We start from the raw sequence: 24870 nt of genomic DNA, 5'->3' as shown, positions 1-24870 counted from the left end.
CACTTCATATTCCAAGGCAGAATTTCTTCAGCATCACTGACTCCCTCTCAGAGGGATCCATCCAAACTTGATTCCTGGGTAGTGAACTTGATTTTTCTTTTCTCTTTTTTAACATCATGATTTCTTCTTTAAACAGCTTCCTCCTAATCTGACCAGCCCTAAACTGATTACTTCCAGTGGACCCTGCCCTACTGCTTTATGTTTCAGACTGATCAGTTCCTCTCCTGCTGCAAACCCCAGCTGCCTCCTGACCCTGTGCACAGTCAGGAAAATGAAATCTTGAGAAAAGCGGGAAGCATTTCCTGGTAACAACTTTGTGTAGCAAAAGAGCTCTCTTGGGAGGACTAGTCTCCAATCTTCCCTTTCCTGGATCCTCCCCCAGCTTTGTCTCCTACTTGATCCACAGGTGTAGACACAGAACTGTAACAAGACAAAATTAAAGAATCATAGGTTAGGGTTGGAAAGGACATTGAGATCATCTAGTTCTAACCACTCTGCCATGGGCAGGGACACCTTCCTCTACAACAGGTTGCTCCAAGCCCCGTCCAACCTGGCCTTGAACACTTCCAGGGATGGGGCACCCACAGCTTCTCTGGGCAGTCAGTGCCAGTGTCTCACCAACACTCACTTTAAATAACTTCTTTCTTAGATCTAACCTGAATCTCCCCTTTTTAAGCTTTAACCCATTACCCCTTGTATTATGCTAAGTTGTAACAGGCACATATGTACTGGCTAAATATCACTGAATGGATACAAGCTTTTAAGCGCCTGTGTCAGAAGACAGTCAACACAGTGTATAGGATGCAGCTGGTTTCAGACACTACAGACCTGCAGCAGAACCAGCACATACCCATCACAGCCCTGCTCGGCTGTGTCCACGGAAGGAGGCCTGGGCTGCTTGCGACCCCACCTCATTCTCGCCTCGCCCTCACGGCAGTGAAGATGTGGAGGCAGAAAGGTGCCACTCAGCCTTACCGCCAAAGGGAGCGGTGGCCGTGCCCGCCGGCCTGCCCCTGCCGCGGACACAGATACCGAGAGCAAACACAAGCTCCCGGGCCCTCATGAGCGCTCTCAGAGCGATGCCTGAGAAGGGGGGATGCCAGCCGGGCCAGGACCCACACCTGAGGTACCGAGAGCTCAGCCTCCGGCCGCACGCCCCTCAGAACGACAGCCAAACCCGCCCCAGACCCGCGGGGGTTGAGCGGATACGTCACGTGGTGGCGCTTACCGCGTCCAATAGGCGGTGAGAGGAGGGAGGAACTACTCATCGTCGGACACGTGACGGCGAGCGCGAACGGTCAAGCGGGAGGGGTCCCTCCCGAGGCTTGCCGTCACGTGACACGCCCCCAACCGCCCTCGGCTCCCGCCCGACCCGCTGCTGTCACGTGGGCGGTGCCGGCTCTCGGGCTGCGCACCCGGTCGTGCCCGCTTTGCTCGCGCTGGGGCTGGCACCGAACGGCCGTTAACGGTCCTAACGGCCCTAACGGCCAGTAACACGGCGGGGGCGCCTCAGAGACAGCGGGAGCGGCCGCGGGGAGCCCGCCGGGGAATGCCGCAGGGGCCGGGTGAGAAGCGCTGCGCGCGGCAGCTCCCGTTAGGGCGCTGTGAGGGCCGCGGCTGGGCGGGCAGTAAGGAGCGGGTGGGGTGGGTCCCCGGTGAGGGGCGGCAGGGCCCGTGGTACCCGTCTGGAGGAGGAAAGGGTCCCTCTTACGTAAACAGGGCTTGCTTGGGGGTCATGGTGAGAGTGACTTGGCGAAGCTTTCCTTGGGTCCGCCTGTGACTTCTCCCACACAGCTGTCTGAAAGGCTCTCTTCCTGCTTGGCGTAGCTCACAATATGTGCTCACAGTATGTTTTGGTTTGTTTTGTTTTTTTTTCGGTTTCATGGTGTTTCAGTTTATCCTTCCCTTTGTTGTCTGCTTCCTGAAGGCTCAACATCTTTTCCCCCTCGCTGGGCTCGTGAAAAAACACGAATAGTGTTTCTTCAGTTATTAATGCAGTTCTTCTAAATTTAATATTGAATTAATATTTACTTTATAAAAGGACCATTCAGAGTTCTGATGTACAAAGTTTAACAGACCTCTTTTGGAAAGCATGTCATCTACTGATGAAAGGTAAAATCTACTTGAGTCGTTTATACTAGGGGTGGGCTTATGAGAAAAATAAATGGAAATGTGTTTGAAACACGAAGGTTTTAAGAAAAACAGCGTTTGGAAGATGCAGGAATTGTTTAGAGCCTTAATGTGAATATTTTCCTTTGAATGCTCTCTCTATGCATTGGATCAGAATATAGGTATTGCTTTAGAAGACGTCCTGAGTGCATAGTTCAGTAATGGCTCAGCTTAAAAAAAGAAAAAGAAGGCACACTGTGATTGTAACTACAGTTTTGTTATGGCGTGTGGATGATTGTTATCTTACTAAGGGTTTTTTCCTATGGCTAGAACAGTCTTATGTTCAGTAGGATTTATTTGCATAGTGTTTTTTACTTGTATCTCTTTCAGCCGGTTACTCAACGCAAATAGGAGGTTTCCTTGTCAGATCAGAAGTTTTTCTTTCCCTTGCTTGCTCATAAAAGGCATCCAAAAATAAATCGTGCAGAGGTTTGAACAGACAGATTTTGTCAAAGAAATCTTGCGTTATGTAAGGTCTAAGGAAAGTAAGTTGAGGCATGTGATTTCAGGGAGTGCAATATCCTTGTGTCTGCAGGGAGAAAACCTCAATAATATGACTTGGGTCACACATCTAATTAATGTCAGTAGTATGTATTGTTTCCAAGTTCTTTCTCAATACTGAAATACGAGATTAAAACCCCAGACATGAACTGGAGAAAACATGGAGAAGATTAGTGTTGCATCTAGGATTTTACTCTTTCTTGGTTGATGTGTACTTAAAAAGGTCAAGTGTGCCAGTCCTTTCGTGTTGATCTAAAGCCACATATCCCAGCTTTTGTGTTCTCACTTCTGTTTATAATTCCTGTAGACAATTAGTAGAAATGAAGACCTGACCCTGCAGTTTCTTTCTGTACTGGAGAGAATCTGCCCAGCCAGAATAAACTGCAGCACTGGGGGGGGGGCTGAGGGAAGAGTGAAGCAAACAAACATGCAATTGTGTTCAAATAGTCTTTACAAATCAGGGGGTAATCTTTGAGGAGTTAACTATAGGGTTTTTTGTTGCAGTGACAATGGATACTGTTTTCCTGGTAGGATATTGTTGTAGGCTATTGTTCTCTTCAGCATGGATTTGTGTAGCTGAATATAAACTCTATAAAACTTCGTGTAAAATCATTTAACAAAACATTTTGTAACTACTGGTGGGTTTTCTTCTGGTTTTGTGTTTTGGTTGTTTTTTTTTTTTCTTTAAGGCAGGGATGTATGTTTGCCTGAATGCATTGTTGAGAATCAGCCTGCATGCCTTTTCTTTAAAAGGCAAACTAGTGAGAAGTTGAATGCATAGGAAGCAATACCAAATTTTTGAAGGATTTATGTGTCTGAAACCATGTGGGTTTTTTAAATCTCGAGCAAATCTAGATTTTTTTTCTTTCCCTAACCTTGTTGACTGCTCTGAGTTCAATTTCTTTTTATCCCACTGTACAGCCAGTTCAGTTTCCTTCTCAACGAGTCATCCTTTCTTGCTTATTTTTAGCCTCACTGAAATTCAATCATCTTTGTTTCTGTTCGTGTTTGTATACCGAGATTGTTGGATAATTTCAAAGATGTCAAGGTAGTTAGAAGAGGGATTGCTGATATAAGTGCCCTCTGCTGGTTAGCTCTGCAGTAGAAGGTACATGGTGTATAGTTGTTTATCACTGGATCATGCAGTAGAAATGAAAAGACAGTTAAAGACAGTGACATAAAGTATTTCTGAAAGCAGCTATCTACCAGAGCACCAAATTTAAGCTTATGAGTTTTATATGCATAAGGCTTTCAACTGCAGTTAACTTAAAATCTAGATGTTGGTGTGTGACAGGTATGCCTTAAAGCTGCTGCTGCATGTTGCATATGGAATCTAAACAATAGCTTGAGACATACATTGAAACAGCTATTTGCTTACAGATTAAAATAACCATTACTTTGGACTGCATCTAGTGCATTTGCTACTACATTTGCACATATAAACTTTCAGTTAGGGTGCAGACTGTGCGTAATATGTAATGTGGCAGGGTCCAGGCCTCTGTGTAATTACTGGGAGAAGTAAATAATAACCTTAGCTCTCTTACTGATGCAGTACACGAATGGCGAGTGAAGGACGCTGTGTTTCTTTGTGCCACTGCTTGCAATGACCTGACTGAAGTCTCCTAAATCAGCCCTTTGTAGCAAAGATTTGCCCAGAAGAAACTGTGCACACACCTTTCCCCTTGTATTTAGACAAACGTTGTGCAAGGATGGAGCTTGAGTGTGATTGGTGTGAGAGGTTAATCACTGTATTGCAGAGTATCTGCCCTTTTGGAAAGTGTGCTGTATGCCTTAGAGGATGCTACAATTAATTAGATTTCCGTTTTGGTGGTGCTCATGCCTAGGTTGGGCACTTACTTTCTGTGGAAAATGGAGAATAAGTAGTTAAAGCAGTGTTCCATGCACAGTTAAAGCTCAGGAACAGTAAGGCCATCTATAAGTCCCAGAACTTTGAGGTTTATATGTAATTTCACTCATTTAGATATAAGCAGGAACAAAAATAGCTGCTGTTGCTAGTGTAAAAATGCTGCAACTGAATAGGTACTCCAGCACATGGCAGCATCTAAGGGCAACATTTAGTAGTTGTAGAGGAAGGGAAAAGGGTCTGTGTTTAGGAGAAACAGTGCATATTATATAAAAGGCAAGAGATGTCTTCTGTTTGTTTAAAAATTTTTGTGCTAAACTTGGAGAGGTTTTAGGATTGAGATCTGTTAAAGAAACTAGCTTGGCACTGACAGATGAGTTGCCATTAAAAGGTATTTAAGGAAAACCTTTAAAATAACTTTGTAGAATTGTAGTAGTAGTTGAAATTGGAAATATACAGCACTGTTTTAGGTAAAGCAGTATTACATAAGTCAGAATTTGTAAGGTGGTTCATCTGTGGATGGAGTTCATTGCTCATGTCTTCAATCTGGAAATTCTTGTGTGCTTGAAAGCTTTTCTTTTATCTACGGATATTAATTTGTCTGACAAGATAGCCAGTTGAGCTTTGAGGCATAAAAAATGCAGTGTGACTTGGACAGGTTTGAGAAGTGCTTGGAAATGTTTTGTTGAAGAGGAGTGATTAACTGAGTCATACAATAGTGGAAAATAAACCAAGCAGATTAAAGATCTAGCGCAGAGATCTTTAAGGGGAGCACATTTTAAACTGGATACATTAAGGGTAGAATATGTTCTCAGGGTGCTTTAGAAGTTGTTAATTTACTAGGACATTCTCCATCAAAATAAGATTTTTGTCTTTGTATCTTATATCTCAAGATATGTTGAAAAGAACTTCTGTGAAGAAAATAGTTTTTTGTAATGTCTGTCCAATTTATGACAGTCTTGCGCATTGCTAATTGTACATTATACAAGGCAAAATAAATAGGGAAAGTCAGAAGGAACAATTACTTGGTCTGCACAAATGAGCAAGTCAGTGCTGTCTCCTTTTAACTGATTGATAGTGTCATGTTAAGAGATTTGCCAAAGCAAGGTAACAGATCTTGGCACCTGGTGGCCTGAGTTTGTAATGTGACTAGAAATTAAGAAGGCTTAAGTGCATTCAGATCTGTTTAGCTGCATAGAATGTGCTGTGGTCTCGATATCACGTAGACTTTTAAAAGCTGTTCTACAAATATAATTAGTATGAATGTGCCATCTGGAGACTTCAGGTGTTTTCAAGACCTGCTTCAAATTTGAAATGTAGAGTGAAGGCAGGCTGTTAGTGAGAGAAGTGCCTGTAGAGTAGAGCTGGGTTTGTTGGAGCAAGGTTACAAAATCTGATCAGGAGACAAGTCTGGGTTTTGTTTGTGATTTTGTTTCTTTTTGCATACAAATTTCCAGTGTGACCCCAGTGTTTCTCAAACTTCTTAAAAATATAACAAGCCCCCTCCTTCCACCAAACATCTGCACCGAAAGACCTGTACTTTGGGATTGACTGTTGGTTTTGAATAGCTTTCTGAAGCCGTGTCTTGGTTGTCAGCACAGTTTTGAAAATCATCAGAACCAAATGATGTATGTTTTAAATTTTTTTTTTAATGATTTACTGCAATTTGTTTCATGTCACTGACATTCTGTGGCATTCTCTATCTAGTGCTTTTAAGATCTCACAAAGCTTGCTGATACTCTTGAGCATGGATCATAGGTTGGCAGTGGCAGAATCCCTTCAGGGTATGAGCAGTGTTACAGTTTTTGTGTGCAGGATTGAAGACCTAGATAAGCTCTGTGTGTGTGTGTTGACTGTCAGCTTTGTTCTTGACCTGGTGCAATTGTCCTAGGGAGACTGGGAAGATATGGAGCATTGTGGAAGGATGGATTGTATAGTCTGTGTTCATTGACAGATAATGTCTATACCCAGTTCATGTTTCCAGCTTTTAATGTTGTCAGCTTGTTTTTAACAGATTATGACAATTTTACTTGATCAGTTCTCTGATGTGTTTCACTGCTTAATTGTACAAACCTGTGAGTTTATCTCATGCTTTTGTGCTCTCACAAATAGTTTTTGATCATAAGAAGAGATTTTGATTATGCAAGAGATGGCAGATTTGTGTCATGTGCTCAACAGCTGCTTTATTTTTATTTGCAGATTTGACATACATCAACAGCTTGCTTACATGGCATATATAAGTTGTAAGACTACAATAAGATTCGTGAGTGAAAATTTTATAAATAGGAATCCCAGCTGAAATGCTCTCTGAAAATTCCCTCAGAAGTCCCCTCTGCCACTGGGGGTGTCACAAAGTTTGTGTGTTTGATTGTAGAACAGCAGATGTTCAGTTGGACCAAATACAATTTACTTATTCTGTTAAGAAAAGGCCTCTTCTTCCAGTGTCCTAGCAGTGACTTGCTATTTGTCCACCTTCATGCATATATGATTACATATTTCTTGCAGAACAGAATGTTATACTTTCAAAGCTGCAACACGTTTTTTTCTCCTGTTTAAAGTTATCTTACTGCCTGCTGATTGAAGTGCAGAATACACTTTCTAACAAGTTTCTGTTTTTATTACAGCAATGTCGTCTTACTTGTAGAAACATTATGACACACAGCAGCATCATGGTGGATGTAAGCAAGTGGCCAATATTTACTTTACTGTCACCTCAAGAAATAGCATCTATTCGGAAAGCATGTGTATTTGGTACATCAGCCAATGAAGCTATATACGTAACACACAACGATGAGGTAAGGCTGTAATAAAATGGAACATATACCCTACAACTAGTTGTTTTCATAGTCCACTGAATACTTGTAAATTAATAGCTTATCAAAAGCATTGTGTGAAATTTGTGTATTTCAAAATATGTTGGATGTAACTTTTCTTTTTTAGTCCTGTATGGGGACAATATAGATGGAGTATTTAGAAAACTTGCAAATGGCAAAGGCCAGGATGGATTACGTGCACTTTTGAAGGCAGTCAGAATTCAAAAGAAGTTGTTGTAGCTTGAAATTAAGTGCAAATGCTCCAGGTATGAAGATACATAATTAGGTTATGGCTTGCTAAATAACAGTACAGCAGAAGATTATCTGTGGATTTTAATGATTCTGAAACAATGCGAGTTAGCATTGTGCTGCTGAAAGAGAACAAGCCAGATTTTCTGGGGTGTATTAATGGGAAGGTTTCTTGTAAGAGTGGGTAGAGTAGGACCTTATATTTTTTTTCCCTAAGTCCTGTCAAAGCTGCCTGAAGGATGAGACTCTCACAGTACACCTGTGGCTCCTCTTTGCAAACTGCTTTTAAAAGAAGGGGCTGTCTTCCACTTCCACAGTTTAATACTTCTTATAGGACAGTTCCCACAAATGAGAGGCCTTCATGGATGTGAAGAATTTAAGTTCACCATTTAACTTCCAAAGTGTCTCCATGCTGACTCTTGAGCTTGTTAACTTCCATGAGTGAAGTCTGTAGCCCTCGAGAGTCCATAGTTTCATGAGGACCTGGATATTGCCACATCTGTCCATACCTGAGTAGAAATCTCTTGAAATCAGTATTCCTCTGTTTTTTTCAGGTGTTTGTTTTTGGACTAAATTGCAGTAATTGTTTGGGAACTGGAGATAACCAGAGCACAATAGTACCAAAGAAATTAGAAGCCTTATGTGGAAAGAAGATTTCCAGTCTCAGTTATGGAAGTGGACCCCATGTTGTACTTTGCACTGAAGGTAGAAAATTAACATTTAGTATTGAAACATTAGTTACGGATTTTAAGTTCCACTTGCATTTAACAAGAGTGGATTAATATGTAATTGTATTAAGTTGTTAATTGGGTAATGCACACTAAGGGTTTCTTATTGTTCTTAAGTGGAGCTAAATGTACTCAATAATAGGTAAAGCAAGTTTCCATTTCCATTATGTTGCAACTATAAAGCTTTACTGTTATCATTTATGACATACTTAGTCTTGCCTGTGCGCTTCCGTGTGTTTCCACAATAAACCTAGAGGTTTATTTTGTGATACATGTATATAAAATAGTTGCATATGAAGTATATAGTTTTTTAGTATACAGATGGTTTTTGCAATAGTTTTGCTCTTTGTTAATACCCTTTCACTTTCTTGTTGATGTTTTTAATTTCTTAGAATTCTGTATATCTTAATTTCCTTGGAATTTTTGGTGGTTTTTATCACAAACTTCAATATTTTTGCAGATGGTGAAGTATATGCTTGGGGACATAATGGTTACAGCCAACTCGGGAATGGCACAACTAATCAGGGCATTACTCCTGTTCAAGTTTGCACAAATCTGTTAGTAAAGAAAGTGGTGGAAGTAGCTTGTGGCTCTCATCATTCCATGGCTCTGTCATTTGATGGGGATGTAAGTTGAAACCTGTTCAAATCTCTCCATCTCCTTGGTGTGAGTAGTGCAAGGGACCTTGCAGTCTGACATTTCTCTGTAGTGTAGTTACAGCATAACCTTTTTTTCTACTGTCTTAAATTAGGGTGTCCTTCCCTTCAGAGCAGACTTGAAAACAACTCAAACACCCACCCACAAACCCCAACAAAAAAAACCCATCCAACCACAAAAAAAAAGGGATAAAAGCTTAATAAACTATTGTGTCTTGCATTTGTGGTATGTCCTACAGGGACAAGACCAGAAAGCTGTGTCACAGGTGGAATAATGGTTTGTAAAGTGCAAAATGTAACACTGATTTACTTGCAGTTCTGTTATTTAAGAGGTATTATTGTGTTGTTTGTATTCACTGTATTAGTCTGTTTCTTGTAGTCTTCATGATTTCCAGACTTTTACTGTGAAAGAATGTTGCTCTACACACCTCTGAATACTTTTGTGTGTAGCTAATGAAAGAGCACTTGGTTTATAACCAAGTTTGCTTTATTCTATTTGTTTACATGGCTTAAGGCTAGATGTCATGGGAAACACATACAATTAGTTTCCAGTTAGTCAGATTTGAGCAATCTGTGCATATCTGATTTGAGTTGCATCTTACTGCATGGAGGAAAGCCTCGTTTCAGCTCTGCTTTAGCAAAAGAAGAGTTCTATTTTTAAATCTTCCTAAAAATGAAAATGTAAACTACAGGTTTTTTTCATCCTGGTAGTCTGAGCATGCCTCTGTTATGGTTCAGTAGAGTCATAATGTAACAGTAATACAAAGTAGCAAATCAGTATTTGAGGGTAGGAAAGACTGTTGGGTTAATTTAAGTGTTGTATTTGGAAGGAGAGCCTATTCTTAAGGAAGATCTTCATGCCATCGCATTTGACTTGGTTAAACCATAAAATCTGGTGTGTGTGCAAGAGGGAGAGGGTGTTCATGCATTAAACTAGTGGTGCCAGCTACTGTAAGGTAGCTGCCTGCGATGGCCATGCTGTCTCTTGTAATAAATGTCAGATGCTTGAAATGTCAGTGGAAGCAGGGAAGTTTCTTTGTATTTACCATGGAGTTGGTATTTACAGCCTGCTTGCCATTGTGGCTAGTTAATGTGCTATAAAACTGTCCTTAGCTATACCTTACAGTAGTTTAGTCTGTTTGTGCTCTGAGGTTTTATCTCTACCAGAACTAATTATACAGGAAGCAGCAAAATATGTTAAGTAGAGTTTTATTTATAGAAGGATTTGGCTGCAGAAGCCCTTGGTACATCTGGAGGGTCATTGAAGTTGTAAGAATTCATGGAAATACTTGGCATAATGTGATGGTTTTGGCTGGGATGGGATTAACTTTCTTATTATAGAATCATAGAATGGTTAGGGTTGGAAAGGACCTTAAGATCATTTAGTTCTAACTCCTCTGCCATGGGCAGGAGCACCTCTCCCCAGACTGTGTCACTCAAGGCTCTGTCCAGCCTGGCCTTGAACACTGCTGGGGATGGAGCATTTGCCTCTTCTTTGGGCAACCTGTTCCAGTGTCTACAGTAAAGAATGTCTTCCTTATGCTTCCTTCTTCATAGTAGCTGTTATGGGGACAGTCCACTCACTATGTTCTCTGTCTTGAATCTGACTTACGTGTAATACAGAAATATGTTCCTTTGTTTTCCTGTTGTAGTCAGATACTCCAGTTCTGTAGCAAGAAGCTGAAAAAAGGCCTATGTTCATATTTGCTAGATCAGTTGTGTTGCTGTTTATAATTTTCAGCTGTTGAAATTTAATTTTAAGCATTTTAGCTTGTTCAGTAGGATAGTTTACTCTGCCTGATGATGACTATGGTAAGATTATAGTTTATTACTATCATTACTATTATTACAGCTTAAACTGCATTTTTTGTTTGTTTTTATGGACAGCTGTATGCTTGGGGCTATAATAACTGTGGTCAAGTTGGATCTGGATCTACAGCAAACCAGCCAACTCCTCGTAGAGTTTCAAACTGTTTACAGGGTAAAGTGGTAGTTGGCATTGCTTGTGGTCAGACCTCCTCCATGGCTGTAGTAAACAATGGCGAGGTAAGCATTGCTGTGTTCTCATTGTCTCTTTTACCTAAACTTACGAGGTTAACCTCTGAACATGGAGAGATGCTGACATGGAGTGCTGAAGTTACAGAGTTGTATTGATAGAGTTATATTGATAACTTCTGAGAGATAAATTTAAGGAAAATTCTGCTATTAACTGGAAATGCTGTCTTCAACAGATTCTTTAACAGATGTCTTAATTACATTGATTTTTGAAAGCGTGCAGAGTTAAATAGTTAATCTTTCTGCAGGAATACACTGATTTATCCTGATTCTTAAACACATGGCTTGATTGCCAGGAATAAAACTGAACTCAGCATTTGCACATTGCCCTAGTATTGTGCAACTGTTCTGTTTCACAGAGGTTTATGGTGCTATCTTGCTTCTAGGTATGAACTGTAACCTCAGTTTTACTACATTTCATCAAACTCGGAGTGTTGCATTTCTTTGTGGCTGGAGGGACTGTAAAAGTCCCTGGGGTTGAGATAAGCTTTCATTGTACATATTTTTGTCTTGATACGTCCACTGTAACTAAACTAAAGTAAAACACAGAGCCAAGCTGGGAACTTCAGTTTAAACTAACCCAGTAGCTAACCAGCTGATCAAAGTAACTAATTTCCTTTTTTATTTAAAAAAGAAAGTAATAATGAGAAAGAAATGTGTAGAAGTCAACTGAAATATTGATGCTAGGGCAGAGATTTTGGTGTATTGCAAAATTTCTAGTGCTTTAATGACAAATATACTTTAAATACAGGATGGAAAAGTTGAATACAGTCAATCGTAGTATATTTAATGTCTTTCAGCCTTCTCAGTACTGGTCTTGAAATAATGTACAGGGTTTTTTTTCCTAAGATGTGCTTTTCTGACTTGTGTTTGATACTAAGTCTTAAATGTTCTGTACTTCTGCTGAGGAGTGGCTTTATTGAATTTTTTCATTTTCCTTTTGCAACCAGGTGTATGGCTGGGGTTACAATGGTAATGGTCAGCTAGGTCTTGGAAACAACGGCAATCAACTAACACCATGCAGAGTGGCAGCGTTACATGGTGTGTGTATACTCCAGGTATGTCAAATGTGGGAATGAAAATGCATTCATGTTACTAGCATCTGCTAAAACGGTATCTTCTAGATGCTTCTAGATCTCACAGTTCAAATACTGATTTTTATTTTTGTTTATCTCCTATAAATTTTTTTAGCTTGTGAAAAGTGCAAGTAAGCTGTAAAATACTTGCTTTTGTAAGTGTTCTGAATGATTTAAAGTTAGCTAGTGTAACTATGAGTAAATTATGCTATGGATACATATTGCATTTTTGTTATAAACCTGAGCGAAATGCACTAGGCAAAGACAAGAAAAGAAGGGGAGCAAGGTATTCAAATTATATTCTACATGAATAGTCTAATTAGTCCTTCAGAAGTGAGTGAGAGAGAAAAGGAAAATGAGTTGTGGTGTGGATTTGTTTTTTTGTCAGTGGGTTGTTTTTGCTTTCCCCAGCTAAAGAATTAAGCTAAAAATTGGGACTTCCTAGGGTTTTAGTAAGGTTCTGTGGAGCCTCAAGTGATAACTTAGGTTGAACGGTTGTTAGCTGTTGACCTGCAGCTTTCATAGTTTGTACTGTATTAAAAATACCAAATTCGGAAAGTATTTTAGAGTTACAAGATGTGATGGTACAGTTCACTGTTTGTGTGACGATTCTGCAACTGAAAGCAACTAAAAGCAGGTAGAAGGGAGACTTTGCAAAAGTGTAGTAAATAATTTAGGAGTAACCAATGAACATTAATTTAATGAATTTGGGACTTTTCTGGTATTTACAGTTAATGTATTTTGTTAGCTTTAAATACTGAGAAATAATGCATAGTAGTGCTAAATGAAGAATGCCTGAGAAATTTAACATCAGCTAGACTAAGGCAGTGTGTGCTATAATTGTGCTTCTCATTTCTGTTTTTTTTTAGTAGTAATGCTTATATATTTACTTACAGATTGCCTGTGGCTATGCGCACACACTAGCACTAACAGATGAGGGCTTGCTCTATGCCTGGGGAGCTAACACTTATGGGCAGCTGGGAACTGGCAATAAAAGTAACCAGCTAAGCCCGGTGCAGATCATGATGGAAAAAGAAAGGTAATCTTGCTGATGCTGTTTCTGGATTGATAAATCTGAGCATGTGTTATTCAGTCTCTAGCACTTGAAGCATGCTAGTGTAGGGCATGGTGGATTGTTTTTCTATGGCAAATGTTAAAAGCATAGGAAAGAATGGTAATTTGCTGTTTACGATAGACTGAATGCTTTTTACTATGTGTAATGATTATTGAAAGTAAACATGCTTTGTATTTACTTCATATTGAAAGATAATGAATGACTTGTTAGGCTATTCTAAATATGGTTGCTTTGGTTAAAAATACACAGTTATGAAATCAACAAGCCAAGCTTTTAAGCTATATTGAGGCCTATGTTTAACAAATAAAAAGAGGGGGGGGAAGAAGCACTGCCTTTGTAAGAAGTGACAGGAGGAAAAAACAGTTTTCTGAAAGAGTGACACACCATGTAAACAGAACTCAGTTTGCAAGGTTGCTAGAGCCGAGGACTGATAACAATACTTTTATCAGTGGTACCAGTTAGTAATTTATAGTTTTAGTTTCCTAGACTCATAAAAGGATTGCCCTTACCCTTGTACCCCTTCTTCCAGCACTCTTGTCATCCTCATATTTAGTATGGCTTTTGTTCACTACAAGCTTGGACCTTGATCCCATTCTCTGGGCTCATGTGTATACCTATAGATTAATGTACCTCAGTTTGGAAACATCTTAATCCATAAATTCCTTAACCTGTAAATCTCTTAACTTGTAATCTCCGCTTAACTAAGAAGCATTTGCAGTTGTTTTTTGTCCTCCATGTCTGAACTGTCTTTCTGGGAAGTCACTCCTATTTTTCCTGTTTCTCACACTTAACGTTAAATTAAAAGCTGCACAGAACTGAGATTATTTAAGAGCTTAAAAAGGGGTGGAGGTGGGAAAGGAGAAAAGAACCATTGCAATAGAAACCGCTGAGGTTAGGCTGGCTTGTCTGTGAAGGAACTGACACTAGCATAGCAAAAGGAAATATTATTTTAAAAAGCACTGAAACAGAAATATGCATGTTTGCAAATAGATCAGCTTTGATTTCTTGGCAGTTTATTTCTTGAGTGAACTAAGGGGACCTGTTGCATTTAGTATTGTGTATGTGAACTCAAGCATGGAACTGTAATAAAGCTGGCATTTGTTCAGGGACTAAAGGAGAGAGAAGATATAAAATTTCTGCTTGGCATCTAAGGGGGGTGTAAGTCACTTGAACTTACTCATCTTGCTTGATGCAGCTCCCTTGGAAACAGTGCTGTAAGTGGGTGAGCTGTCATTTCCCATGAAGCATGTTACTGCTGCTTCTCCTGGTCTTTTCATTTATAGAACTCTTTTGTCATTTACATGTAATGCTGGTGACAGTTCCTTAGGAAGTGGCATACAATGCTATCTCGAACTCGAAGCATATTGCACATATAGCTTGTAAAGAACTCTTAGACTGTGTTTTGTGTTAGCTTGGAGGAGCAACTACAAAGGTCAGCTTCCTGAATTCTGATGTGAAGTGTTTGCTTAACATGTTATCCTGTACACGTGCTGTAAGTATTCAGTACATGTACTATGTATGCGTTACAATATGTGTTCTACTATACTTTTTAAGTATAGTATAGTTCGCCCTGGAAATAAGAATCTGTTCTGCTAAGGGAAGAAAGTTTGGGAAGGAAGTAGTTTAGGTGGACAGTTAAGATGAAAAGTTGTCCCTGAAATAATTGCTTTATGATGTCTCTTGCAGAGATGCTGAAATACCATAATGTTGCAGAGAAGTTCTGAAGTTGATAATGGTTTAAAATAACCTGTTAGTCTTTTATCTGCCAGAAATAACTGATACATACACTGAAAGTCATTGGAGATTCTTCCTGTGTTTTATCTTGAAAAAAAATTTGCACTTAAAATGTGGGCTTTGTGCAAAAAAACCTTTTCACCAAAAAGCTAACTCTCCATGTTATTGTTCTGAAAAGGAACAAACATTTTGATATGTACATCCTTAGATTGCTTGGAAAGACGTTTATTTGTCCCCGTTGATCTGTTTCTGGCACAAAACCATGAAATCCTCTGATGCATTTTTAGCATGGAATAAAACCAGGAAAGCGTAGCTTTTATTTTGAACTAGCACTGGAACTTCCCCTGGTTTTTGCTTATCATGTAAACAGAGACACTGGAAACATCCTTGCAGTCCTTTTTAATGGAAGTGTGGCTCTTCTCAGTTCTTGTAATGTTTCAGATGGCAAGGTAGAGATTGCATGAGCAGTGGGAGAACAGAATAGATAAGTGTGCATCAGCAGCTCTACTATTTTAAGGAACTATGTGAGGTGTAAAGTACTGTATAGACTTCATTTGAAAAACAACCCTAGCTCTCAAGAATATGAAGTTAAGTGTGCTTGTGTTCACCTCTCCTCAAATGAAACACTGTCCGTGTTCCCTGCTGAACTTCAGCGTTGAGGAAAGGAAACTAACAGCAAAATGAGGAGGTAGAAATACAAGCAGTAGGTCACATCTCTGTCTAAACAAGAATAAGAAAAAAAAGGGGGAGGGGTTAAAAAAAGGGAGGTAGAAGGGTTTCTTAATAAAGCATTTATTGAAAAACACCGAAGAACTTAATGTGAGATGATTTTTACATCTGTTTGAGAGACGTTCTGAAAAGTGTTCTGTACAAATCTTAGAACTAAAACTTCTCTGCTCATTCTGGAACTGGAAGTTTCATAAGCTCCATAAGCATTTCTTTTTGAGAAAAAGTGATGTGCATTGATTTTAAAGGGGAAACCATAACTTTGGGTTTTTTCTATCTCTTTCCCATCTTTATGGAAGAAAAGGAGGAATGTCAGATGATGAGAATGACATCACTGAAGCAATACATAAGTATAGTAAAATCTACAAGCAATCTGAAGATGTTATTGCAGTTTTAAAGTATCTGTTCAAACAGTATCACATTCATGCAGGGCAAAGAAAGAAGTACAGGAGTGTAGATGCATAGTTTGGTTGGCTGATATTTTGGTGAGGTATTTGGAAAGTCACTTGATTCTGTACCTGTAAGTATCTTACAAGGGTTCTTCTGTTCACAGGGTTGTGGAGATTGCCGCCTGCCACTCTGCTCACACGTCGGCTGCCAAGACCCAGAGTGGCCAAGTGTACATGTGGGGCCAGTGCCGTGGGCAGTCCGTGATCCTTCCCCACCTCACGCACTTTGCCTGCACTGATGATGTGTTTGCTTGCTTTGCTACCCCGGCCGTTATGTGGCGTCTTCTGTCAGTAGGTGAGAATAAGATCTAACATGGCAGCCAGTGCAGTCATCTCTTGTGTACGTTAGTAGTGATTAGTACAGGATACCACTCCTGTTTTAAGGAGAACTGGCAACATGAACTGGCAATATGAAGGATTGAGTCTCTCTCTTATGTGTCATGATAGGAAAGTAAAGTAACAGAATTCCAGGTTTTCTTTTTTTGAGATGATTTCTCTCAACTTGATTTAGTTCAACTTTTATTTAAAGACAGGCAGATTTATAAAGTCCCTCTGAAACAAGATCCTAATAGTTTCCTCTGTCAGAACTCTCTTTTTATGCTACCTTGGATTGCACTTTGGGATACAGTCTCTGTGACCAACAAATAAGCCCAATCCTTTCTTCTTGATTATCTTTGATTCACATTTTGCTAATTCTTTTTTGACCCCAAATATGCTATGAAGTGCTTAGCTTGCTTTTCCACTTCCTTGAAAACATGAAGTCTTCATGCTCAAAACATTAAGATGTTTTCATTTTAGACCTGCTGCTTCAGTTCTTAAAATCATTTAGGAGCTCTAATCTGATTTCATATTGACAACAGGTCCTAATTTTGTTAGTTCCTGTACAAAATCGTTTTTGTGGACAGATCACATCCTGAGTGACCTTTCTGCAGTCTCAGTCTTTAACCTTGCATGTGATTTGTTCTAACCCTGGTTCTCTACCTTTTCTAACTTTTCATTTAGCCGTGTTATCACATTCATAAAGGTCCAGATAACAGCATCTTGTCTATCAAGAACAACTGCATAGTTTTACTAGAGAGAAAAAATTAGCTTGGAGTGATCTGCTTCTGGGTAAATCCAAGTCTTGTTTTATCCTACTCTTGCTTTCTCCATTTTCTAATCCTTTGTGATAGGTGTTAGTCTTGTCCTCTGCAGAGATCTGATGGTTATCCAGTCTGTTGCCTATTGCAGATAGTGAAGACTGTCTAAATGAATAAATCTCCTCATTTTCACTGCCTTTCAAGTTCTTGGTTTTTATGAAGTATTCCCAGACTGAGTATAACAACATGTTTTAACTTTTGTATCTGCTTTTTAACTCCTCTCGCATGTTGGGGGTTATTCCCTTCTTATTCTGATAATCCTACTTCCTGAATATTTAAAGCAAAAGCATTAATTTAATCTCCATCTTCCCCACCTTTTTATTCATACAAGTTAAAAAAAAACCCTTTTTTCTTTCTATGTTTGGGGTTTTTTTGTTAGTGAGAGCTGACTGTACATAAAGGTTATTGTTCTGCTTCCAGTTATGGTTGCTCTGCCAAAAAAAATGACTCAGTCACTCAGGATTGGCTGTGGTGAAGCACAAATCTGCAGCCTTTTTTGAGGAATGAACTTAAGGTATTTGGAGTGAAAGTCGTTCTGCTGCATAGCTTAAGCTAAGCTGATGACCTAGGAAGAAAAAATCACACAAGCAAATAGAGAGGGATTGGAGCGTGTTTAGTTAGCCCTGGTGAGCTGCGGGTTCTGTGGGTGATGTATGTAAATTGTAGGAGTGTGTGGTCTTTGTGGCACAAACATGACTTGTCTGTTGCAGCAGTTTGTTACAGCAGTATTCCTTTTAAAATGGCAACTAATTCAGCTGTCCTGAATGGTGAAAGGTAATTTGTGGATTGTATATGGATGAATAATCTGCAGTCCTGTGGGACACAGGAGGTAGACCACATCCCATTATAGTGGAAATCCACTTATTTTTCTTTTCCATACTTTGCTTCTTAGAGGCCGTGTGTATTGAAAAACACTTTTAAGATGCATCAGTGTAAGCTTCAAATAGCTTAAATTAGTTTTTCTAGAACTTCAGAGATCTTGTTTTACCACAGGTCTGAGCTATTGTGTGCTGCAACTCTTGTATGATTTCTAGAGACATAGAATGGGACCCCTGTGGGACTAGTGCCATGGGCCTTAATATGAAGGACTGTCAAAGAGCTGTGAGCTTTAATCCACTTCCAAAATTGCCAAAGTCCTGTGTCCTTGGTTGTACCAAGCACATGGTATCTACTGTCGCTCTTCTTCAACAGCACTGCTGTTAGGTTTTGTGTTGTCATAACTGACTAAGAAACTGAGTATAATGGTGTCAGTGATAATTCATGCTCTTGAGCCTTGGCAAAGACCTTGACAGACAACCTGCAGGCTATATCCAGTCTGCCAGCACAAACAAGTGGCAACTGGTAACACATTTTCTTACTGTTCAGGCTCAGATCACACCATGTCAGTGCAGCTGAAGTCTCAAGTTGCAGGTGATGCTCTAGACTCCTGTTAAGAGCATTGTGCAGCTGCAGAGGTAGTTTGCAGGTTGCGGAGCTGAGCTGGCTAGCATGAGCACTAGCAGTGAGCTGTGAGGAGGCTGGCAACCTCATGAGGGGTGCCCAGGAGGAGAAAGTTTTCCAGATGCTTTCCATGATGTTCTGCTACCTCTGTGCGATGAGCTGGAACAGGAACTCCTGACCCCTGCTGCTTGTAGCTGGCATGTAGCAGTCCTTGCCAACAGGAAATGGTACTGGATTAATTCATTCCTCCCATTTCACCACTTAAGCCAGTGGAGCTCTAATACTGACCTGTTTTCCTTAACATGCTCTTAATTGAGCTTCTAGCATTAGTTAGTGATGTGTATGTTCTAAGATGCTTAACATGTTTTTGTTTGTTTTAAAATTGTTTCTGTAGAGCATGAGGACTTTTTAACAGTAGCAGAGTCTCTGAAGAAAGAGTTTGACAGCCCAGAAACCTCAGACCTAAAGTTCCGTGTGGATGGCAAGTACATCCATGTCCACAAAGCTGTTCTGAAAATCAGGTAGTGGTCATGTTTCACAGCTCTTGGTTATTCATAAACTCGTAGTATCACATGTAAGGTGGGGGGAAGTAAACGGTAGGGAGTGACTCCTAAACCTGTAATATATAATATCTATGTATCCATAATCACTTTAAATGAAGTGATTGTGAAAAGAGTTGAATCAAAACTCTTGTCTTAAAATGGTCCATAGTTAATTTTCACTAAGCCCATCTGTTGTTTCCAGGATAATGAATTCTGTTAAGTTGGTCTGATTGCAAGAAATACATAGACATTTCTGTATCATAGATCAAATAAGAGTTTTATCTCAATGCATAAAAATTCCCACAGTATTAGGAACCAAAATGTGGACCACCGGCTGTGATGGAGTATGGTAAAATGTCTGTGAATATTGCGGAGTGCCCCAAATATGTATTTCAGGGGGACTGTAATGTAACATTCATGTGTTCATATAATAGTGTTCCAGATTATGTCTTTGTCTCTTAGGTGTGAACACTTCAGAACCATGTTCCAGTCATACTGGAATGAGGATATGAAGGAAGTGATAGAAATAGACCAGTTTTCTTATCCTGTGTATCGTGCCTTTCTTGAGTACTTGTATACAGACAGTGTGGACCTTCCGCCTGAAGATGCAATAGGTATTGCTTATGGTCCAATTATGTTAGAAAGCAGCATCCAGAAAAACTGAGGCAGGGAATACAGTATTAATACAAGCTTCTGGTCTGGCCTATAATGCATTTTACTGGTGATTAATTAGCCTGTCTTAAAAACACTGTTGTAGCAAATGTACCGTGGCAAAACTGGTGCATATTTAGAAATAATCTATGAGCATTTTCTTTCAAGTTTGGGAGAGAAACTGTTTGGGTTAAAATACTGGAATATTTTACTAAATTGAGTCAGTTATTGTTCAGGATAATACCAAAGAATCTCAGTAGCTCTAACACAGAGGAAACTTGGACAGCAGCGCAAAGAGCAAGCCGTAATTCAGGCACAGATTTTTGTGATGGTACCTTTTTGCTCATGTTCTGTGACATTTCCATTCTGTGACTTTTTGCTGCTTATTCTGTGACATTTCCACTCTCACAAGCAGTTAGGTATGCAAAGCAGTAGAACAGCTTATGTATTTGGAGAGATTAACAAGATTATGGCATGAGGCAATAAAAGGCCTTTCTTCTTGTGTAATGGCAACATTCATTTTCCTGAGTACTGGCCCACTTGCAAAAAGCATCTTACAGAGTGATAGAACATTGCACACAGAGTGCAGGTGCAATCTGTAGCCCAGGAGCATAAGCTGCTGTTCAAAGAGCAGAGATAGTTACAACGGACTAATGTACAATGGTGTTTTAATTGCAGGGCTTTTGGATTTGGCTACTTCGTACTGTGAAAATAGACTGAAAAAACTGTGTCAGCATATTATCAAGAGAGGAATTACTGTGGAAAATGCATTTTCATTGCTCTCTGCTGCTGTCAGATATGATGCAGAGGTAAACTTCTAAACTTCAGTCTCTTAAATAGGTGGCTGCTTTCTGACTTAAACTGTGGAGAAAAGCTGCCAGTTATTTTTTCATGTAAGCTTGCTCCTTTACTATCTCAGATAATACTGTTTCCTGTTGTCAGAATTTGAGAATATTGAACTTAAAAAACCCCTGTATTTGCCATGAGAGATGTATCTTCCTCCACCCCCATAAACCAGTACTGAGAAGGTGGACTAGTACACAGATAGCTGAAGATGACTGAAGTTCCAGGCTGAGACTCATTATCTGTAAAAGTTTGCATTGTGTATTTCAATGGTAGAAGGTTATGATGCTGTGCTGAACTTCATGAATTACTGTTTGGGGGGAGATGAAGATGACTAACAAAAAAATTCGGAAACACTAACTCTGAAACTCTGGTGGGTTTGGGGACTGAGTGCATTTAGGTTTGTTTCTTTTGTTGGCTTGGTTTAGCTACGGTTAAATACACTTTCAGTCTTCACAGTATGACAGAATGGCAGGATAAGAACTACTCTGTGGGCCTGATAAATGTTGAGGACAGAGAGCAAGCGTGTGAAAAGGGGGGAAGGCTAGAGAAACTTCTCTATTGCACCATGTCTGACTTCACTACTACATCGCTAGCATGCTGCTTCGTGGACTAACCAGGATGTATGCCTGGTCTTGCTGTGGCTATTTGTGTTCAGCTTAGTATCTGTACATCAGGTTTGCAGCTTTGGTTGGCTTGCTACTTAGCTTGTAAAGCAGTTTTGGTACTCAGTGTATCAATCAGCTCATTGCTTTTTCTTGTACTTAATACACAGTGATTGGCATGAAGGTGCCCTAACTTATTTCAGAGCCTTGTTGTGTGTTGTTTTTTGGTAACACCTTACCTAAAGGGCTGTGTTAGTGTCTGAATTGTGGCTTCAGCTCTACTGTGAATAACAATTTCTTTGGTGCGACTTCATGGAAAATAGGAAAATTTCCATATTTTAGCCTCAGAAGATTGTTTGTGGGATGGGTGTTCAGTGTGTGATTGATTCTGCTTTTAAAGTGTAGAAGAAATCCAGTTACTGTGCCTTGGCTGTACCTCACTAGCAAAATGAAGTTAGAACCATAGGCCTAAATGGTACATCAAGGAGAGAATGGGTGACACCTAGGGTTTGTTTTTTAAACAAAAAGTGTTACGTGCAGTAATGCTGTGTGCGAGCTTGAAATTGCTTGAGTGATGTAGTGCATTCAAGGAACTGCATCTGGAAGACCACAGTTAAAAGAAGCTGCTTCACTCATTTGAAATACCTCTATGACACAAAACTCTCCTGTCCTTTCTTTTGGTGACTGAGTTGAAGTGGCTAGAATTAGGTCAGGTGTGGCTGCTTGTAGTAGCTCTTTAAATCATCCTTGGATGTACCTCGTGCCTTTATTCATTTAAATCTATATTTTAAGGATAATTTGCTGGGAGTGCATCCATCTGCAAATGAAATTCAGTCTTTTTTTTTCAATACAGAACTTTTAAATATTCCAAAATTAGTACTATGACAATATGTTTATTGTATGCTTTTGTCACATTGACTTGGAATATGATTTTTTTAAAAATAAAGCAGTGCAAAATATTGTAATGTGTATGATGTAATTTTGTTACAAATGCTAGCTCATTCTGCTCTTTAAAACCAAGAAACCCATCAGTGTTCAGTTCTAATAAGCTTGTCTTTTTTTGTTGCACAGATGCCACACAAGCCAAGATCTGCAGCTTCAGAATGCCTGGTTTTAGGCCAGGATATATTTTTATGTTGTTGTTGTGTTAAGAACTCTCAGTGGCACACAGTTGCTGTAGTGTTCAATATTGTGAATATTAATCAGTGGCTTAAAGAGCTTTGCAAATGTATTATGCCTTCCTGCAGGGGCCCAGGTGCTGAGCAGCTGAGGAAGGGAGTGTTCTCACATGTGAAGTACTAGTTCTACAAACTTAAAACACAATAGAGGAATTAGAACAGGGTGGGAAGTTGCTATTTTGTAATCCTCCTTATAACAAGAGTCTGTTTCTAAGGCACAGAGAGGCCTTCTGCCTAAACTTAGCTTTAAAACTATCCAGTCAGTATATGCTTGCAGTGATCCTGGGGGACATGCAACTTCAAGGCTTTAGTTAAGCCCTTAACTAAGCAAGAAGCCAGGCAACCTTACAGATAGATTTCAGTTTGTTATGGAACAAGAGCTGAATTTTCTAAATCCACAGTCTTGGTTGTGTATCATTACCCTGAGGTCTCCTGTTTGTGTTGTGTTTTAGTAAATGTCAGTGAGTGCAGGTGAAACTCTTAAAGTGGGGAAACTTTTAAAATACATATTGCTCATAACAGCTGATTTTTGTGACGGCAGCTACATAGTGAGAACAAGTTATGGCTACTGTGCCCCTTGTAACCATGATATGTGGGTAGAATTATTATTTCTGTTGCATTTACATAGTGACTGTTTGGGGGAAAAACATTGGGAGCCACTGGGTTAATGTGTTTGGCTCATCTGTAAAAATAAAGCATATACAGGCATTTGTGCCTGAATGTCATTTCCTGTGCTGGAGAAAGCAAAGATAATAAGATTCTTTTCTTCTTTTCTTTTTTCTGTTTAGGACTTAGAGGAATTCTGCTTTAAGTTTTGTGTCAATCACTTGACAGAAGTGACACAAACCACGGCATTTTGGCAAATGGATGGTCCTCTGCTAAAGGAATTCATTGCTAAAGCCAGTAAATGTGGAGCCTTTAAGAACTGAAATGAGGCTGTTAAGTTACGGGCGTTTGCAGGGATTTTCTGCAGTTATAACAGGATGTTGTAAACTGTACAGGTGAAAGCGAGTGTTGCCTGCTCTCTTATACCAGAAGACATGAAAAGCCACGGTGGAAACAAAAGTTTTCCATGCTCAAGAGTGAACTGTTATAAAATGTCAAGCAAAATACTCACTTGCATTTAGCAAACTTGGATAGTGGAACCAGTTCAAGATTTCAGCTGCAGAGAGGACACACGGTGGCGTGCAGAAGTGACCAGCCAGTGTTGAGGATGCCTCTTTAGCCTGGGAAATCAGAGTTCTAGCACTGCCTCTCAAGACTTTTCAATTTCTTTGGGAGTTGGAGACTAGTCTGACTGTCACTTAAATAATTAACTCCCTGGGATTATAGAGAAGCAAATGGCACGGAAATCTCGTACTGCATTTGCATGACTGTGAATGACTGCGTGTAATTAACCAAGCATCTGGTGCTTAGAAAAGTGTGCACAAATCATCCATCTGCAAAGCCTACACGAGTGACTTTGAAGAAAGGGGTAACTAGCAAATCTAATCAGAAGTCAGTCTCTGTATTTGAGTATACCTTAATATAAGCTGCAATGTATACTTCACATAATCTGTTCAAGCAATATTTATAATGGCTAATGGAAAAAATTTCCTCTTGAATGACTCCAGATTGCATCAGTTCCCTTGAAAGGGAAGGGATACACTGTCCTGAAAGCAGGGGGTTTGCATTTAAGTGTTGTCTAAATGTAAACTACATGTAATAAAATTAACTTTTTTTTATATCTGTCACTAGTGAACTTCTTCAGCCTTTGAAGAAACTGGCAAGCTTTTTGTGTCACCTACAGCATAGAAGTTGCTTTACCTGAAAGAAGTTTGCCCAACCCCACAGCCTAGGTATGATTGAAGCTTACCTGTTTCCCTGTGCTTGACAAATACCTGTAATCTCAACTTCAGAAAAGGGTAGCTTTATTTGTAGACACCAGTGCTGACAAGCTATGGCTCTTTCATAGTGACTTTAACCTTACAGCACATATGTATGGACACAGCTTCCTATTTGTACTGAATACTTTTATGGTGCTACATCTGCACCAACTACAGAGTAAAGCACAGGATCTGGAACGTCAGAGTTGAAGTTCAGGTTAACTGCAGGTCTAAGTCTGGGGTTGTGACTTTGCAGCCTAGAATTTTGGGTGATTGAGAGAGGCCAAGGAGCTTCTACAGCATGATGGAGTTCAGCCTAGGACAGGCTCACAGAATGCTTCAAAATGTGTCGGAAATGTTTCTAATAAACAACTTGGTTTGGATTGCAAACTCTAGGCTAAAGGTTGAGCTTGGCAGGGGGTGGAACACAAGAGTCCAGGACTTGTCCTCTAAGCTGCTCTGAAGCTCATCAGTAAATAGTGGAAAAGAGCTCATGTGAGCTTTTAAGTCTT

The 24870-nt window shown here is 39.7% G+C and overlaps 1 protein-coding gene across 4 annotated transcripts; it reads left to right on the top strand.

The window, feature by feature from the left end:
• The first annotated feature begins 1502 nt into the window (after positions 1 to 1502).
• RCBTB1 (RCC1 and BTB domain containing protein 1) lies at positions 1503 to 24217 on the top strand. Of its 4 annotated transcripts, XM_061353118.1 has the most exons (12): positions 1503 to 1565; positions 7159 to 7329; positions 8151 to 8301; positions 8785 to 8951; positions 10868 to 11026; positions 11986 to 12093; positions 13008 to 13150; positions 16200 to 16390; positions 19069 to 19195; positions 19679 to 19830; positions 20546 to 20676; positions 23282 to 24217. In XM_061353118.1, exons 2-12 carry the CDS (start codon positions 7186 to 7188, stop codon positions 23420 to 23422), a joined length of 1614 nt encoding a protein of 537 aa, XP_061209102.1. In that variant the 5' UTR covers positions 1503 to 1565; positions 7159 to 7185; the 3' UTR covers positions 23423 to 24217. The 4 variants fall into 4 exon arrangements, 2 of the variants coding, with proteins under 2 accessions (XP_061209102.1, XP_061209103.1); XR_009725383.1 differs by lacking the exons at positions 1503 to 1565; positions 19679 to 19830 and having other exon boundaries at positions 23282 to 23419; XR_009725382.1 differs by lacking the exons at positions 1503 to 1565; positions 23282 to 24217 and having other exon boundaries at positions 19659 to 19830.
• Positions 24218 to 24870: the final 653 nt, after the last annotated feature.

This window comes from Neopsephotus bourkii, unplaced genomic scaffold (genome assembly GCF_033783945.1).
Source record: "Neopsephotus bourkii isolate Nb327-2 ecotype Australia unplaced genomic scaffold, CSIRO-AGI_Nbou_v1 NB_663, whole genome shotgun sequence".
Classification (NCBI taxonomy): domain Eukaryota; kingdom Metazoa; phylum Chordata; class Aves; order Psittaciformes; family Psittacidae; genus Neopsephotus; species Neopsephotus bourkii.
The sequence above is the reverse complement of the archived record's forward strand: the minus strand, read 5'-3'. Positions and strand labels throughout refer to the sequence as shown.